General features: G+C 41.2%; 1 protein-coding gene across 1 annotated transcript in view; it reads left to right on the top strand.

Annotated features, from left to right (window-relative positions):
- The window catches only part of DYM (dymeclin), a 136333-nt gene that overhangs the window by 87503 nt on the left and 29001 nt on the right, over positions 1-19829 (top strand). Inside the window, exons 8-9 of the mRNA XM_009588166.1 lie at positions 9305-9487; positions 18469-18582. Coding sequence (XP_009586461.1) covers positions 9305-9487; positions 18469-18582 — 297 coding nt within the window. The remainder of the gene's footprint in view (positions 1-9304; positions 9488-18468; positions 18583-19829) is intronic.

Here is a 19829-nt window from a genome sequence, read left to right as displayed (position 1 = left end):
AGAAAAATGCAGATTCACAGTTTTAACTTCAATTTTCTTAGTATGAACGTTGTCATTTTCCTAGCAACAGTTGCCTCCCAGGTTTTGTGGGACCTTAGAAAATGATCAGGCTTAGTTCTGCTAAATCCTATTTGCATTTTGTTGTCACGGTTGCCTGTGGTTTGGATGTGCTCTTGCATGGACAGTACTGGAGCCCCGAGCTGGTGACCATCAGGTATTTTGGGCACTGCGGTGGATCCGCTTATGCTGGAGCTTCTTGGTGGGTTTAGACCGGCCTCTGAAGCTTGACCTTGAGTAAACGCCTTCCATAGTCATTTACTTTCCTCAGGCAGTTGGGGTGAAAATCATTTTATTTGATCTGTATAGTTGATTTGTCATTTTGCCATCCTTGGAAATTACTGGGGAAGGAGACTTGTCACCCCTTTGCTTTCCAGGGTGGAATTCAGAACTTGAATTAGATGGGAGGTTCCCAAGAATGGAGTTTGGAAAAGCTGGGATGTTGGGATGAAATGCCAAAGAGGAGGACTATCTAAAGTCCTGCTCTCTGGAACTGAACACCTTCTGCAGTCGTGATACTGAACCCCAGTCTCACAAAAATGCTACAGTCTGTATCTCTCCAGCACTGAGGTGCCTCTCCATCCTTTGGGTCCAGACGGCTGCTCATTCTTTCTTTTTAAAGCAGAGGAGCCCTACTTAGAGAATAGCTTAGTAGTCGTAGCATTCTCCTGGGAACTGAGACACCTTTAGGTCACATCTCCCTAAAAACCAGACTATCAGGTGGAGTCAATGTCTATCCCTCCTCCTGAAGTTTTGCCATGCTGCTAGAAGAGATCCTCTCTAAAAAGAGAGAATATACTTCACTGCTCATTCAGTGAAGGAGTTACTCTGCTAAAACTGTTTGCCAGTTAACTTCCCATGCCACTATTAATTTCAAACAGGGATATGCAGTTCAAGAATTAAATAAACCAGATTTTCCAGCTGTAAAATCCTCCGTAAACAGATAGAATGTGCACAGCGCGAAGAGAGTGAAGCATCACCAAGAACCGGTAAAGCAGTTAGGGAATTTAAGCCAATGTCTAGAAATTTTCGATTGATTTGGGAACCTGACTTTATAGGGGGATAGGGATAAGTTAAAGTATTTCAATGTGAAGTGTTTTAGGATTGGAATTGCAAAGATAGCAAGGGTATGGATGGAAGAAGAGATGAAGGCGAAGGTGTGACCAGGAGTTGAGTTGTGGATTAGCAGTAGGTTGGCCAAATAATAAACACGCTACGGTGAAGCCGCATGAGAAGTACCAATAAAGTAGCTACACCTTCATTCGGATATATACATGTCCTCAGAAACAGCTTTACATTTTCTTGGTCAGTGGCTATTGAAGTCAAACCCTGTGGCAAACAGTTTTTCGGAGTATTGAAGCAGTTGGGTTTGCTACCTTGGCAAGTGTCGTTTGGCATGTTTTTCCCTTGGAGCAGACTGCTCCCGGGCTGTTTTCTCTGGGATAGGACAAACCACCTCAGCATTTCCTCTAGTGTAGCCTTGTCGCAGGCTGTCCTGGAGGTTTGCGTCGTGATACAGGCTGACAGCATTGTGTTTCTCTTGGGAGAAGAGAAATTACTGCATGGGCTGGCTTGACAAAATGGTGAGACATTGCTGAAAACCTGCTCTTTCAGCTTTCTCGGTTATTCGGGAAGGCAATGATAGCGAGCGTCAGGATGGTAGATTTATTTAGTAAAGTGTCTGGCAAGAAACTTTGCTCCGGTGTGAGAGCTCTACTTTCATTTCTAAGCAGTGGTCAGAGATGCCGGGGTTAGTTTTTGAGGTTACAGTCACCATAAGCCCTGCAATTTTTCACTTAATACCTACTGTCCCACAATTCAACATTATGGCCAGAAGTTATCTAGGTTTGACATAGAACAGCCAAAGAGTATATGCCAGTAAAATAGATGAAGATAAGATTTCTGTCACCAAAGGCTTGGCTTTGAAGTTCATTTGCGCATTGAGTGTAAGAGCAGCTTTCTTGTGTGCTTCCTTCTTTCCCCTCTGCTCTTCCAATCCTTTGGCAGAGCGAGTTTATTTTGTTGAAGGTTTTATTTTCTGCTGAAAATGCAGGAAATTCAGACAGCTTTCTTGGAAGCTCCCCAAAGCTAATACAAACAAGATACATATGCTTCTCTTAAAGTAACTAAAAATAAAAAAAATTATTTGAAACTATTTAACTGTAGAAATTCCCCTGTAAAGAGGAAAGGGAAGTTTACATCACCATAATTGTGGATGCTGTTAAATTATGTTATCAAGGTGAAATTCCCTGGAGTGTCAACTTGTCTATTCCATACAAGACAGTACATCACCCTGGAGTTTATAATAGCTGCGTTACAGGCAGGCATGGAAGAGCTAACTACTGAATGTCCAAAACCATAATCATTTGAAGTAGTCCTTAGCATGTATAAAACTAACTGAAAAAAAATGTAATGGAAAATTAACTGAAGCTGGCTGTTCATCTAGATATTTTGTGGATGCAGCTGATGGATCTGGAACAGTTTACCAAAATTTTTCCTCCTTGTTTCTCCCTGGTAAAAAGAAGAACGGCAGGAGTTGTCTGTTTGGGGTTAATGGGGCATTATTAGCCTTTTGGTATGTGTTAAGTGTATGGTGTGTGTATCCTTTTGTTTTCCATTGCTGACAAAATTGCCTTTAAAGTCCTATCTGCGTCATGAAGGAAGTAGTTGATTAGTCAAGATTTTATGTTTATGTTTACAAATCCTCTTGGGGGGGAAAGAACTCACTGAAAATATTACATGTGAAGAATTATAGTGAGGCGTCACAGTTAGGGGCTCAGAATGAAGAAAGGCCATAATTAAGGTTGCCTGTGCAACCTTCACTCTCACCTTTCCTCTGTCTATTCCCTTATCCACACGGTAGCCTTCAGCCTCAGATCTGAGGATGACTGGTCCCCACCGCGTGGACGCAGCAACACAAACATGACGCAGCCCTGCCTGGTAACGCAGAGTGCTTGTACCCGCTGCTTGCTGCACCTTCCTCTGGCTCTTCCTCGGTGCTGGGAGAGGAGGATTGGACTTGCAAAGAGAGGCAAAGGGAGCAAATGACCTTGAGGGGGCAGTCAGAGCTAGCTGGGAAAGTGGAAAGTCAGAGATGGTTCTGCTGCTTTGAATTGTGGAGTTGTTAGGAAGGAAACTGTTAAAGCATCTCAAGCTAAAGCTCCTTTAGGTAGCTTCTTTACAGCTTTTGCATACTATATGCACTCCTCGTTCCACTGGAGAGGGGCTTGCAGTGTCATTAATTGTGAACTAAAGCCACCGAGCTTTAACGTAAAGAAATTTGCACTTTTGGAAATTCAAATGTCAAGGCATCCTATTACTGGCAGCGAGATACCACTTGCTAAAAGCCAATTGTCATAAGCAATAAGTTCAGAACTGTGTTTGGACATGTTTTTTTTGTCAGCCTGCATTTCCATCATGTATTTCTTTTGCTATTACAGGTGACATTTCCACTTTATTTCATCAGGTTTCTTTGGATTAAGACTTCACTATGGTGTGCCTTTCCCGTTTTTTTACTCTAGCGTATTGCATTACCCATCCCTGCTCGGGTTTTGTTTTTTTTAGGCAGATAAGCTTCTTCCTGCTCAGATTGTGCTAACTGTATAACTGCCTTTTTGATAGCATTCATCGTCGTGCCATTTCAACACGCAGAAGCCTCTAGCAGTTATTTAGCTGAAAGTATCAGTTGGCTGGAAAATTGCTGCGATGTGAAGGCACGGTGAGAAGCGGGGCTTTTTTAGTAGGCAGTAGTGTCCTGGATGTATACACGTATTGTTGTATACTGCATAGCATCATGCATATGGATCTTGCTGCAACGGAAAAGGTGCGCTGTTAGATCTCTGGTTTTTAAAAAAGTTGCAAAGCAGACCTGGTTAGGCTTACAATTATTTGTTGCTTTGGATTACAGATTACTATACATCCAGGTAAAAGGAAAAAAAAAAAAGTTGCATTTAACTGAATTCTAGCTTGGAATAAATATATAATCGTATTATAATACATCATGTGGACATGATATGAGACTTACGTTTGTGCACTAGTGCTTTTTAGAATCGTAGAATAGAATCATCTAATGGTTTGGGTGGGAAGGGACCTTTAAAGGCCATCTAGTCCAACCCCCCTGCCATGGGCAGGGACATCTTCAACTAGATCAGGTTGCTCAGAGCCCCGTCCAGCCTGGGCTTGAATGTTCCCAGGGATGGGGCATCTACCACCTCTCTGGGCAACCTGTGCCAGTGTCTCACCCTCACCGTAAAACATTTCTTCCTTCTATCTAGTCTGAATCTCCCCTCTTTTAGTTTAAAACGATTCCCCCTTGTCCTGTCGCTACAGGCCCTACTAAAAAGTCTGTCCCCATCTTTCTTCTAAGCCCTCTTTAAGTATTGAAAGGCTAAGTTTTTAGCCTAAAGAAAACTGTAATTATTTCATTCCTCACCCTGAAATCAAGACTTCAATATTTCCTTGAATTCAGCTATACTGTCACTGCTGGTAACTGGTGGCTGGCAATGGAACAGTTAACCTAGCTCAGGTTGCATGGCCACGATGGGATGCTGTAGCTGAGCCTCCAGCCATCTTTCTGGCAAAATGTCATTAAGAAATCTACCACCATCCAGCTTGCATCTGTGCTGTGAAATACGGCGGGTACCACCCAGAAACGGAGCAGCGCTCAGCTCACAGCCTGTACCCAGGACCGAAGGTCGAAAGATGAGCTGGGCTCAAGCGAGGGGCTTCTGTGCGGCTCGGAGCCGAAGCGGGGACAGGAGCACTCAAATCAGCTCTGTGGTGAGGACACATCTGATGTGGCAGCCGAAGGCTGGCTGAAGTGAACATCGGGCTGATGAGATCGCAGAGAAAATGGCTTCAGCAAGACTACCAGAAATCTTAAAAAAAGTATTCCTTTCTCTGAAACTTAATACAAAGCTTACTGCATCGTGAAAGACAGCCTCATGTCCACCCTTGCTTATAAATGTCTCTTCGTAACATCACAAGTGGCTGAAATTCTGATTTTCAAATGACTACTGTTTTCCATATAAACTAGCATAGGAGGGAAGAAAAGAGAAAGCCGAATAATTTTGTCTCAGTTTTTATTAGACGGTACAAGCCATGAGGGATGGTTAAGCAAAGTTAACCTGAATGACACATGGACATGCCTCCCTTTCTCTCCTAAAAATTATTAATATTTAGAGGCTGGAGATTTGCATTCATTCCTAATAGAACTTTTTTAACCAGTTTCTATTATTATAAAAATGAAAATTAATTTAATGTCAAATTAAATCAAAAGGATGAGCACTCAGAATGTTCCAATGTAAGAAACAGAAGATGGGTACCATAAATTAGGCAGGTTTTTGGTGGCGCTGAGATCTTGCATCCTCCACTGACAGTGATTCAACTGCTTTATTTTTTGATGGATAACCATGCCTGTAAGGAACCGAACTGTGAGCACCTGCCTGGGGTTTGGCGTTTAGGCTGCTTGACTTCTCTGATATTTTATAAGCCATATACTTTTCAACTGTTTTTACACATCAGTGGTTTTCCAGAAGTAAGCACTGAACTCTCTGGAAGTCTTTGCCCAGGAGGATGTCATGCTAATTAATTAATTGCAGTAAGGAAAGCAACAGTATTCCAGGATAGTCAGAGACGAGAACAGCTCTGCCCGTAGTTTGCCTTGGCTTTGCATATTTGTGTGTTCCTTGTTAGTGTTTATCAAACTCAAATTATTTTTCTCCAGATAATGTTCTCATTCCTGTGCTCGTCCTGTTTTCTTCTGCATCCTCTCAGCTTGTTTCCATTCTCTTTTCTCTGGCATTATCACTTGTTTGTTCCTTTTTCTTTTAACGAAAGAGACCCAGACTACCCAGAACTGTACCTGGATCTGTTGTAGCTGTTGCAGCCTGGTTTGTTCCTTGTGCAACTGGAACATGACCAAGCATCTGGCTTTTTGCTTTGAAAATGAAAATCTTTGCAAAAAAACTACCACATTTAATTCCTGTCCTGAGAAGGAACCATGAGATGGTTACCTAGGTTTACCCACAGTAATGTTAGTGCTGTCCTACATTCCTATCACTTTTGTAGGCATGATTTCAGTCTCAAAAAGTTGGTACCAAGCTTTAGCTTCCAAGTTTCTTTTAATGATGGGTATAATTATTATTATGGGCATAAACAAAAAAAAAAAAAAGAGGGGAAGGACTGGTACTCATTAGTATCAACAGAGGCAGCTGAGCCCCGGTTTGTAAAGGAATACTCTAATAATTTTAGATGTGAATGCCACATTGAATATTCAGTTGTAGGCAATAGGAAAATGCCATTACTTTTAAGTCCTCGCTCATTTAAATGTACCGTTTAATAGATTGAAACTTGTCTACCTGTCCCCGCAAAATCAATATCTGGCTTTTCTTTTCATATAACAGCTAATTCAGTCAAAAAAATAGTCTTACAGGGTTACTGTGGATGATGTGGTAGTCCTTCTCTTGGCCATACATGTTCAGCGTTTCAGCTGTGTTCAGCTGGTCTGAAAGTTAATACGCAGGGTGATAAACTACTACTCTTCAACTGCGAAATGTTTTTGTAACCTTATTTATATCTGTCGTGACGCCATGTCTAGATGCAGAGGGGCCGTAGCTTGATACTGGTGATACAGAGCAACAAAAGCACACAGCATTTTATCAGCTCTTACAGCATTTCTCCATTGTCTCATCCAAATGCTGTCCTTGGCTTTCTGCTTGTTTTTTCCTGTTTTGAAAACTTTTAAGCCTTTACAAATGCTTTAATCGCTAATTATAGGAGCGTACAGCTCTTCAGATAACATATATGCAATACTGGGATTCAATCCCACTTCTCTGTCCTTTATGGCTCATTCTTCTTATAAATGTTTTTTTTTTTGTATAGTCAGTTATGGGTAAAAATCTTCACTGTAGCTCCTGGATTTCTTCATTTGGGTCCCAGATTCTTCACCTGCAACACCATTGCTGAAAAACAGATGGTTGGTTCTGTCCATCAGGTTCTAAAAACTTTAAATATAATTACTGAGCAATAACCTCTGGTAACTTTTAATTGTTTGAAGCTGACCAATAGCTGAGTCTGCCTTTTCTTGAAATAACATGTTTGTAGATAGTTAGCAACACTTTCTGCTTAAACTAGCTGTATGCCCAGGTTTTAAGGTGAACATATTTTGTTAAAAAGCATTTAGTTTTCGAAAAACAATTGTGTGGCTGGTTACCGTTCTGGTAACTGGATAGATCTCACTTGATCCTGAATCATAATGTTTCTGCAAAAGTAATGTATTCTGTATTTTAGGGTAGCACCTAGTAGTCTCAGCCACTAGGTCATCCTGCTGCATTGGGGAGAGAATTGCGCCGATGCTCAGAGTTTTTTTAGAAGCCACCATAACATACCATATTCTGAATTAAATCCAAGTTGATAGGCACGTACCACTCCACAGATGAGTTAGCCAGGTCTGGATTTTTCTTCAGATTCTAGCTGAAGCAATTATTGCAGGTTTTGTCTAGTATTTTGCATTATACACATTTCACAGCATCTAACTGGGATGCTATTTCATAGCACACTAGCTAGGAAACTACAGGCAGAGGAATCACCTGTGCTTTGAATGCAAGGATTGTTTCTGTCATAGAAGAATGCGATCCCATTGACAGACTAAGTAGCTGCGGCGATCGGCTTTGTCAGGGTTTCTGCCAACATTGTTAGCTACACTACAACGGTAATTCAGGTGGCTGAGGCAAAGCTATTAAAAAAGATGCTCCCTCATTTGGGAAAAAAATCTCTAACCTCCACAGTCAGTCAGACATCATTGCTAAAGAAGAAAATTTCGTTGTACTGTGTGCGCCAAATATTGTTCTTCAAACAAGAATTTCAAAAGGCTTTCATCACTTAAATCGCCTTTGTACATGCAGAAGACAAGCGGTGTGGATAACCAAATTAGAGTTCTGCTGCATTTCAGCAGCAGTATGAGAACGGGCACTCTCTTCTCCACGGTCCTCAGCACCGTGGAAGAGATGGAGGAGCAGGTCTGCATGAGTCTAACCAGGGTAATGACAAGTTCCCATATTCTCTTCTGCCTTGGTAAGAGCATATATCTGACAAGTGACGATTCCTACAACGCTCCTTAGAGTAGAAAATAACTCAACTATGTACAGATTGACTGACAGTCCAACAAAACGCTGTTGCAAGTACAGCCTCGTTAAGTGCCTTATGATAACTCAGAAAATGACTGCTTTGTAGGCAGCCGGCAAAAGTAAATGCTAGTGGTTTCAGCGTTCGTATTAAGCAGAAAAACTCAAGCCGGTTTGGTATGATTCACCTTCTTGCCAGACCCGTAAAGTCTCACAGTCCAACGTTTGATGTGGTGGAGAGACCTAACAATACAAACAAAGCAGATTTGCCTTTTTTTCCCCTATCCCAAGGGAGGACAGACAGCTCTCCAGTCTGAACAACTGTATCAGGCATATCCTGATGTGCAGCCCAAGGAGAGAAATCCAGAAGGCTAGCAGGGGTTCACATGCCAGCTTGTTCAGCTTAGAAAGTTTGAGTTTCAAAATCATCAGGAATGGTTTGTTAAAGGCATTGACAAGATGAAAAGCTCTACAAGTTTATCTTGAGCATTAAGGCTTAGTGTGCTACAAAAGGAGATTTCTTTTTTCATTTATTACAAGTATTCTTCAGTGCCAAAACAATACAAAAAAAAGGCCAAGGACAAAGTCTGGAGAACAGTGGCAGATGTTCAAGGTGCAATGGGTTTTGATCCCAATCAGTTTTCCTTCTCCTGTTTTTGCTTTTCTCTTTCACCAGCCATTTTTTATTTTTCTGATTTTTTTTCCTCTCTTCTCCCTATCCCTCCTCCCCAAGCAGGGGCTCAACAGAAAATGTATTAAATTAAATGTATGCTGAAGTGCTTTTACTTAGCATAGGAAGGGTTGAAAAGACTAAGCTGACTTAACCCGTAGTGAATTTGGCTGATTACAGTATGTTAATGCTTTTTGGCTTGAGAAGATAGCTCCTGTTGAGAGAATCAAACTATGAGGCTGAATAACAGAGTGCAGTGCATTTCGGTTAAAATTTTGGTTATTACAGGAGAAAACAGATCTCTTTCCAGATACAGGCATGCCAGATTTGCTCACCATTGAGACGTTAACCAGCTAATAGCTCCATTAGTAATAATTACCTGTGCTCTGTCTTTATTACCTAATATATTTTACAATGGAAAAGGGCACGCTAACCTTTTATTCCTTTCTTAAAGGCGCAAGATCTGAATGTGATCGAGGAAGTGATCCGAATGATGTTGGAGATCATCAACTCCTGCTTGACAAATTCTCTTCATCACAACCCAAATTTGGTGTACGCGCTGCTTTACAAGCGGGATCTCTTTGAGCAATTTCGAACTCACCCTTCCTTCCAGGACATAATGCAAAATATAGATCTGGTGAGTGATACATTATTTAAAGGATGCTTACATGTTGTTATTTGATCTCTTTATCCTTTTGAGAGGTGAAAAATATTCATCATCTCTGTCAGTTTATTTTAGAAAGTATTAAAATGTTGAGTTTCTCTCCCCTATTTTCTGGGCCTCCACTGTGACTTCTTCTGGGCAACATCTGTAACTCGGCAGAGCCAGGGGGATTTGGGATGCATCTGGTAAGGAATCCCAACCTGATACACATCCTTCAGTCCCCTAAGGAAGGACAGCGTTGGCTTCTCTTAACAGCCCCTTGTTAGAAACCTGTCTTTTGGGGGGAAAAAAGCAGATTTTCATCATCGACCAATCTTTTTCTTTTCTCTTACTCCCATCACGAGCCTATTAATGAATATGGGGGATGTTTTAAAAATAGCTAAGAGCAGACATTCAGCTGCCTTGTTCCCTGGGCTGTATCTGAATGTGTGTTGCTTTCACCCGCAAAATGTCTCTCCACAGCAATCCCTTTGGGTAAGTAGACATTTTAGAGGAAAACAAAAGGAAATAGCGGTGGATCAGAAGCTGTTACTGGTGTGGCTCTCCATGTATGACTTTGGAGTATGACTTTGGAAAACAGTTAGTTGTTAATTAATTATTGCTGCATCTGATAGTGGCTTTAATGTTCATATTGAGAATCTGAGTAATGATTCCTGCTAGAAAATAACAGATTTTAAGTGCAAGAAATATTTCTCTGTCCTCTGGTCAGTATTTGCAGAGCTAAGCAATGCCTGAAGTCATGCTGTGACCACTGGATATGAAATAGTGGAAGGGGAGGCCGAACAGGATGCTAAATTTCTTGCTGCAGTGAATAGCGAATTTATTCGGTGTGAATAAAAATCTGCTGAGGTTCTGGTTTGATCTGCTTTTATTTTAAAATATTACAGAAGATTGACAGATTTCTGATGATCCATAAAGGAAAGTAATTTTAAATGTCGAACTGAAATCCTGCTCTGTACCTATCTCTTCCTCTTCTGTTCTCACTTCATATTTTCTGGTCGTGCAAGAGCTTGGAGAGCAGAGGATTCGGAGCTCAAAACTCTCCAAAATTTTGGCAGCTGCAGACTACAGCCAGCATGATACTGCCTGGATGATTAGGACAAGATGTCTTCAAGTTGTGTCAAGAGAGGATATGGTGCAGTGAAGATAAGTTGTCTTCATTCTTGACTGAGATAGGGACCTTCTCTGGTTACTTTTTCAGATCCAGGAAAGGTGGTGGCCAGATCCTTCTGCACGACAGCCCCATGCCTCTCGCAGATAGCAGCACGTCCTTTCCTTTGTAACACTTAAATGTAGGTTTTCCTCAACAATTTAAACAATTCCTCCCCAAAACTATTTAATATTGGGTTACAGCATAATGCCAGTTACATTCAGAAACTATTTAAAGCTTTCCAAGGGAGCATGTTGAATTTTTAAATAGCTCCTTTGTTAGAGAAGCGAGGATGTCAAAAAAAGATATTTTTTTTTTTAAATGTACCTGTCACCAGCTGGCAAGTGGTGAGAGCTGTCAGGCTTGAAGACCTGAATAAAAGATTAGATTCAGCTGACTCCTCTTCTACCCTGTCACATCCTCCACTTCATACACAGTATCAGCAGCACTACCATCATGGACAGAACCAGTCTTTGTCTCGTGTGCTACAGCCAAATTGTTCTAACTGGTCTTCCTATCCCTTGAAAAAGTGGCAAATCATGTTAGTTTTACTATACACATGGGGGGAGCTTGTCTGGAACCATCTGGGCAGTGTCTGAGAAGAACCAAAATGAATTCCTGGCTCCCAGACTTTGCTCAGGCTTTTCTCTGCAGTGATGGAGGTGGGAGCTCCATCCTCATGGCCACAGGACGTTGTGAATGTCTGAAATGTTTGTGTGCTCCAAAAGGAGTCAGAAAATCATGGAGGGAGAAAAAAATCTTTAAAGATTTGGGTCAATAAATTCCTAAACTGTGTGTTGCTGGAAGCTGGGAGGGTGTATTCATGGGGAGGATCTCCCTATTCTTGACCTGCTCTGATATTCTTATTTAAGCATCCATCCCAGCCTACTGTCAGAGGCAGAATAGTGAGCTGACCGGGCTTTTCGTGTGGCCAAGGCTGGTTATTCAGAGGAGGATGGATCCACCAACTTCCCATGTATCAGGGAGCCATGCTGGGTTTCAGGCTGCCATGCTCAATGTAATTTGGTGGCCCAAAGCATGTGAACCGTAGGTGTAAATGGTAGATGTTGCAGCTTTTGGTAATGGAAGGGTGGGGAGGAGAAGTTATCTTTCTGAAGACCCCAAAGCATGTCTGCAGAGGCTGTGCTGCATCCTGATTCTCTCCATCGGTACTTTTTCTAGTCATTAAACAGCAAAGTACATTTAGATTATCTCCACCCACACTGTAGTGGAAGTATGAGTGTAATTTCCATCATCAGATGCCACTAGAGGTCCACACAAGCAGAAGGTGCATTTTATGTTCTGGGTCATTCCAAATCCTCCTTACATTAGGTGTAAGGTTTTCTGATCCTAAACTCTAGTCCAGATTTGTATTTCATATGGAAATACTATTAGACAGCATGGTAATGTTCTATATTGAAGAAATCTGAACAACATACAGAATATGTGCAATCTATAATGATTTTTGGACACTAAAACAGTTGCCAGGTTGCTTTGTCAAGAATGTATAAAATGGATATGACATATCTTGACTTTAATAGTTACTGGTTTTACTCTGCTGCATATAATGTTCTCATAAATCAAATAGGAAGCACGGAAGAGGTGAAAATGCTAAAATGTGGATGCAAAATGAGTTGGAAAATGTACTGAGAAGATGTAGTTGATGGTGCAAATGGAAGGAGGAAGGAGGCATCTGCTGCAGTCCTGTGTGGGTATGCAAAGGGAGAATAGCCCAGAGGTGTCCTCTAAGCCTACTCATGCTAGTGACTTCTTAGCTGGATTACTCTGGGTTTAGGCACCATGGAAGAAATTCTAGGGAGAAGCAAGAGCTGTAGAAAACGGGACCTCTAAGGACAAATAGAACGGGTGCTGATTAGCCAAAGGAAGGCTAAAGGTCATGTGCTATTTTTCAAATAAAACACTGCTGTGAAGGGAAAGGGAATAACCTGTTTCACGTATTCGTGGATTCACAGGTCATAAGGACAGACTTTCTAATGTTAATAATAACGAAGCACTGTGGTAGGTTTCCAGGGTCTTCAACGTTGGAGACCTCTGGATAGCAGACCTTTGGCAGGATGACACTGGGGCAGAGGACAGAGCAGACATGTCTGTAGGCACACGTGAATATGGGGATGGCTCTGCAGCCCCACCAGCTCCTCAGACCAGAGCGGCAATTGCCCAGGTTAGCTGTGGGACACACTTAGTCACAGTAACTAAGGACTTTGCTTCACGTTTGGGACCATGCAGGTTACTCTGGAGATAACACATAACCTCTGTGTGCTTCATACTTGAGGCAAAAAAACGGGTAGGTGTATAGAACACTATTTTATTGAAAACTACTTACCTGCCGCTGGGTTTTTATAAATAAGCTAAAAATCACCATTGCCAGCTGATTGGGAACATATGGGAACAGTTAATGCTGTACAGAAGAAACTGAAATCAAAATACCTTCTGTTTCCTATTAATTTACTTTGCATTTTAGAAAGTCATCTTAATAGGATATTGTGCATCTTGTTTAGCTAAATGGGATATTCTTCCTCTGGATGGTGAACAAAGAGGAATGCTATGGTTCCTGCTCTGGCCTCCTGCAGAAATGTTTCAGCTGTGAACTATCTACATGCCTCCATTTCAGAGGTGGTCTATAATTTGGTCAGCAACCTCAAATGGTGGAGACTCTTCATTAGCAATTCCTAAAGATGAGTTTGGTTCATGGCGATCGTGAGAACTCGCTGGATTCCATTACTTTCCTACTTCCTATGAGCTAGTGATAGATATCGTGTGGTTGAACAGGCTTAGCTAGGAGCTGCTAGAATTTTGTTTGCAAAATAGTCTGATAGAAATCAGGAGGTCGGGAGCAATGGTTTAGTGATGCAAAGGATTTGATTGATGCAATTTCCTACTAGGAATTTAATCCTCTGAAGATATTTCCCTGCTAGATTTTAAAATCAGTTGAGTTGGCTTGGCTCTGGCATAGCAACTCCTATTTCAAGACCTGCAGGACTTGCAGTGAACATGAGAACTGATCTTTCATGGTTTTCCTTAAAATACCCATGAAAAACCTTGATCCTAGTTACTTAGCAGCTAGTTACTGCTGGCTAAATACTTTAAGTGATTTTTTTTTTTTTTCCCCCCTCTTTTCTTTTTTTTTTCTCCCCACTCCTACCCACTTTCTTTGCTAGGAATGGGGAGATAAGAAGAGCAGAGTACCTTGAAAAGTTCATGTGTCTTTGAACATGCTCCTAGTTTCAAGGTGAATCTGAAAAACTTCAGTACTTAAGTTTGCTGATAAACCTTTTGTGTTTCTCCTGCTACTGAATCACCTGAAGCAGTTTCGTCCCTTCTTAAATCAGCGAGGGTTGGCTTTGCCTCACTTTTGCTCCAGGACAGAGGGTATGGCTATCGGCTGCTGAACATAGCTGTGATTTATGTTTTCCTAAGGAAGATACTTAGCTGAAGTGCTAATCCTGCGGTACTTTATGACAAGAGGTTTGTTTTCTCCTTTTCTTCTCCTTTCAGTGTGCCGTCAGTACAGCGTGTTACTCTGCCAGCGGTGAAAACGGCTGGAAACGTAAAATAGCCGATGTCAAAATGTGCGTCTTTCTCTTTTCATCACCTTCCAAAGGAAAAAAAAAAAGACAAAAAAGGAATCAGAACTTTTTCATTTGGTGCCAAGTTATTTTTTTTCTCTTTTGCAGAGTTAACCTTGACAGTCGCGGGCAGAGGAGGCGGCAGTGAATCGCGCTGTTATTTTTAGCTATGGAGAAAGCGAGGAGCTGTAGTGTTAGTTAGTTAGGCTGCGGCACTGGCTGTGAATGGGCTGGGGCATCGCAGCACTTCAGCATCCACTGAAAGAATCCAAGTGGAGAAAACATGTTGTCCTTGATAGCTCTGCTGCTTGGTGCATGCTCTAGTAAATAGAAATATTTCTTTACTTCAGCCTTTCAGCCCTATTGAAAACAATAGATGGGTGAAATAATAGACGTTGTGGTTATTCCCTCATAATCTTAAAAAAAAAAGTCCAAAAACTACAATGTCTCTTTTAAATCATTCTAGCTTTCTTGCAGCACTTTTCATCTCTGGAAATACTTTGTAAATTTATTGTTTAGAAAACAAAAGGACTAAAGATGAGTCTCTTAGGGAAAATTGACCTCTTAAATGGAAAAGCTTTATGAAAACCAATTTTGGAAATCACTATAGAAAACAGTTTTTATTTAGAGATCTTGAGTGTATTAATGGTATATTAATACAAAGCCTGGAAATCCCTGAGCTGATGGTGACCAAGCCATGTCGCTGCATACCCCTCGCACCGCATGGTTGGGTAGCTTGCACAACCAGAATCAGGCTCTCTGCTCAGGGCAAGGAGCTGTAGATACACCATTTTATCTGGACGCTGATAAGATATTCCTGATGAGGGGTTGTCTAATCCAGGATTAGACGTGCCTTTTAATCTCTGTTAATATGGAAGCCAGATTGGAGAAAGAGCTTTTTAAAACGGGTTATGTTCCTCACATGGAGAGGGCCTTTCAGCACGCAGCATGACTTGGATACGAGTAATTCACAGCAACTCGTTAAGTTTCTTGTTATTCTTCTTCTTAAGCAGTCTTTGCAGTTATTCTCTGTTTTCTTAGACCAGTTGCCCAAATAATTAATGAGAAAAATAATTTTCAGAATATCAAAAAATGTATACCATAAGGAAAAAAGAAGTCCATCTCTCAGTCTAGTTCGTTTGCCTGGAGATTTGCTTTTTTCTATACATTACAGTAATATGCTCAGCATTGGGTTTTAAAGCATGTGCTAAAACTTGAAACTCCTTTAATATTATCCAGCCAGTTTGCTTTTTCTGGTTTGTTTTCTTAAGTGGACAAGGAGTTGAAATCTGTTAATTTTCATTATTATTTTAAATGCGGCTCTGTTACTTATGTGTGGAAGATAATTAAAGCTCTTTCAAAGGAGAAGGCTACTCTTCCTTAATATTATGTTAAGCTTTTATATTTTTATATTTGGGCAGGTTACTAGGTAAAGTGTTAGACCGTCTGCTTCAGAAGGGACGGGAGCTTGGGCAGTAGGGATGTCGTGCTGGATGCTTTTTGGTTTTATTGCTGATCTAATGCTAATAAGCAAATGCCTCTTGTAGGATCTCCTCTATATAACTCATCTTTTTTTTTTTTTCCCTTCTTCTCCCTCCCTTCCCCCGCCTTTTTTTTTTCTTATTTCATTGAGGTACTTGTTGGGTACCTGAGTATCTCATTGGGGTACTGTACTATCAGGGTTCCTATCAAGAATTACTCCAATTCTATATTGTCTGAAGTAGTAAGGCAAATAATGCTTAGAGATAATTAGTATTATTTAAGTAGATATTTTTCATTTCAGTCTTCCACTGCGTACCAAAAATAGCCATTCAAGGTTCTGTGAAATGCTGACAAAGCCGGAAAATACTGGAAGCCTATCGCACTTTTGTTCTTTGTGAAATATAACTCAACCAAGATTAGTACCTTTACCACAAAAACATAAAAGTCTTTTAAAAACATGTTAAGATTGGAGGCTTTGACTTTCCAAAATAGGAAATGCCAGAATTCAGGTAGTATCTGTGAGCTTCATTCAGTTTTTTATGCGTATGCATTATGATAGTATTTTATCCTTTTGATTAAAAGCCGAATATTAAATTTTGCTTTTGTTGTGGTTTAGCAGAACTTGAGCTAACAAGGCAGCACTAGTGGGATGGATTCTCTGGGTGAGCCTGCCCTGGGCGAGGATAGGTTTCACCAGCGATTACTGACAACAGAGGAGTCTTGAAGTGCAGGAAGATGGGTTTTTTTCTTTCGAAGTTTGTGGGCAACTTGCTCGTTCCTCTATGAGCTGTGTATTCTCTACCAGCAATTTGTCCCAGACTCTATGCCAAAACCATGTCAGCCTCACGCCGAGGTCCTCGCGCTCTTTGCGCAAGCTGTTTCTTGCCATTTTCCTCTGTAATTTCTGATTCCTCCCTCCAGCTCCTTTGCTTATGAACTCAGCACATCTTCCTACTCCTGTTTTTTTTCAGGGATCAGAGATCACAGCTCTACAGCGGGTCCTTATCTGTAAGAATGTAAAAACCTACCTGCCACATCTGCCAGAGGCAATGAAATTCTCCCTTTTATTCAAGTATGGAGATAATCGTAAGGACAGCACAGAAGGTTAAACCTGAATTTTCTCTTGACTGATTTCCACACATCTGTTGTTTAAAACAAAACAGAACCAAAAAAAAAACCCAACAGACCACAACAACCCCAAAAAGCAACTTCCAGCAACTGTCATCTGTCTCTATCTCGCTTGGTGCTTCAGTTTCTAGAGAAAATTGCTCTGCGATCCAGCAAATCTACCTGCTCAAAACAAGGGCTAGGGTTTCGGGGATCACAAGAGAGGAACAACAAATTTGAATCTCACAGTAATCAAGCCATCAGCTGTCTTTGTTTTATTAACAGCAGCTGAGCTGGGAGGCATAATTAGGGTAATGGTTTCTGGCTCCAGCTGTGTCTCACTACAGAACAAAGAGAGCTCAGCAGAGATTTTGTCGTATAATACACTTTTCCCCCCTTCTACTTGGGAGAATTAAAAAAGATTACTCGATGTGCTGGAGGTTGGGATTCAGATACAAGAGGACATTAGTGCTTTTCAGAGGAGAGATGTCCAAAGCCTACGAGATGTCGGGGAACTGACACGTGCAGTGCGTGGAAGCTGTGCGTGGCTCCAGCCAAGGGGTAGCTGGGTGCTCACGTGTGCATGGGCTCTACCAAGTGGCTCTGACCATCTTGTGGTACTTTCAAAGGACTCTAAGTAGGTGTTGAAATTTTGCCCCGTACTCTTTTTGCGTTGTTTTGAGTTTCGGATCCCCTGCGTGACTGATGAGTTCCTCTGGGATAAGGGATGGGGTTTGCAAAGTGTGCTCTTTTTGGATGAAAGGAGCTATAGAAATGAAGGTTTTCTGATGTCCCACATGGAGAACTGCCGGTGGGATGTCTGCTTCTGGTGTGACCTACTGAGCTTGGAGAGGGATAAAAGTTAAAGCCTGACCTAACTGTGTTCTAGCTAACAAGGACCAGCTGGGTCACAGAAAGGGGGTGGGGAGGGAAATATGGTGAAAAGCAGCTTGGCCTCACCAGGGAGATGCATGGAGGATGAGAGCATTGAAAGGGAACATACAGGTCCTTGGGCCTGGAATCCGTGATGGAGAAGATACATGGGGGGCTTCGGGTGGTTAATTTGGGGAGGAGAGGAGCTTTGTGGGCTTCCCCCCCCCTCTTCCAACTGCTGTGGCTTTGGATGCTACAAAATCCCCAGGCAAGTCATGTAGACTCTTGTAGTTGTATTGAGATATTTAATAGTTGTCTTAAAGCCTTCTATCCAGGAGTCATTGAAACGGTAAGGATTTTACTTTAGTGCTTGAAAATGAAAGTAAATTTCTAGCCCAAAATACAAAAACTAGACTGGAAGGCCTCGAAAATCCTGACGTGCAGAAGTACTGACAGATAGAAATATAAGCATATGTCAGTGCACGGTACTTGAAAATGTAGATTTATTAATTCAGCTGTGTGTGTTAAATTGTAAAATCATCTATCCGTTAAAAATGACTGCAGGAGAATACTGATAATTGTGCTAATTTGACATTAACAAGATCTCCCTGGCTGCGACACAAGCAATAACATGATTATTCTTTACAAAGTACAGATACATTGATCCAGGGAAAGAAGATGACAGCTTCGTGTGTAAATTGATACAAAGATCTCTTCTTTTCTATTTATTTCTGTGTTCTGATTTTTCATTCCAGGTGATCAGCTTTTTCAGCTCGCGATTAGAGCAAGCTGGAGCTGAGCTGTCAGTGGAGCGAGTTCTGGAAATCATCAAGCAAGGAGCTGTTGCTTTGCCCAAAGACAGGCTGAGAGTAAGTGCTCAAGACCTCATCAATTAACGTGTACTGTTCCAATCAATTACATACATACCCTTTATATCCATAACGTCAAAACATCATTTCTCCTATCAAGAGCGGCAGATAAGGGATTGCATTGTGGATTGCCATATGTGTCTGTTTTAATTTAAATCCCTAATTTGTGCTAACTGTTTGGATGAGTTTTTTGATTAGTTATTAAATTGAAGCGTGTGGAGGAATTAACGTTTGCTGAGGCTAAGGTTTTCTTCATCATATCTCGAAGATGCAATCACACCTCTCCATCCGTTGTTTAGTTAAGCTGTAACCAAACTTTGATTTTTTTTTCCCTTTTGTCTGTTTTTTTGTTTTTTGTTTTTTGTTAACTTAGTCTTCTTTCTCTAGTGCTCTGCACCTCCATCTGGGTCTATATAAAATGCTACAAAGATAAATTTCTGGGACTTCAGTTAAGAATTAACCAACCTACTGAAAATCAGTTCAGAACCTGTAAGTCTGGTCAGCATGATAATGAACTTTCTGTATAATCCTGAGCAGACCCCTTCGTTCTCTTCTGAGAATCTCTCAAATCTTATGAGGGATTTACCAACTTGACAGGTTTTGTGAGGCTAAAATCCATTAATGGCTGTGTGGTATTTAAATACTGCAATAATGAAATCTGTGTAAGTAGGTAAGTAAGCAAATGGGAGTTATATGTGTTTTTTAAACACATGATGAATTTTCTTCTCCATTATGCCAAGTGTATTTTAAATACTGTCTGCTTTCTGCAGAACCATTTTTGTTCCTACTCCATGATAAGAGAGCAGGAGCATCTTCTCACGATTCACTTCTTTTGTGATAATTTTAGGAAAATATCATCTGATAAGGCACACTGAGTACACACGGCCATTGGCGATGGCTGGTAATTTATTTATACCTTGGTAATTTTAAAACACCCAGTGGGAATTGTCTAGCTGGCTGCATATACTAATGTCTTTCCTACAGTTCCCTGTGTCCCTGAGATGGCACATATTTAGTCACTCGGACTGAATTACTTCGGGAGAGATTGGTCTAAAGTCTGAGTCCTGAGCCGCAGTACAGGAGTAGCCTAAGTAACACCAGAGGAGTTGTTGGATCCAAATCCAGCCCTTCAGGTTGTGTCCTTGCTCCACTGTGATGCTGTGAATACAGAGAAACACTGGACCTTTTGCATTTTCTATGACAACTTATTCTTACGTGCAGATAATTAAAAGCCCTTATGTTAAGAG

Source organism: Fulmarus glacialis, unplaced genomic scaffold, assembly GCF_000690835.1.
Source record: "Fulmarus glacialis isolate BGI_N327 unplaced genomic scaffold, ASM69083v1 scaffold722, whole genome shotgun sequence".
In the NCBI taxonomy this organism is placed as follows: Eukaryota; Metazoa; Chordata; class Aves; order Procellariiformes; family Procellariidae; genus Fulmarus; species Fulmarus glacialis.
The sequence above is the reverse complement of the archived record's forward strand: the minus strand, read 5'-3'. Positions and strand labels throughout refer to the sequence as shown.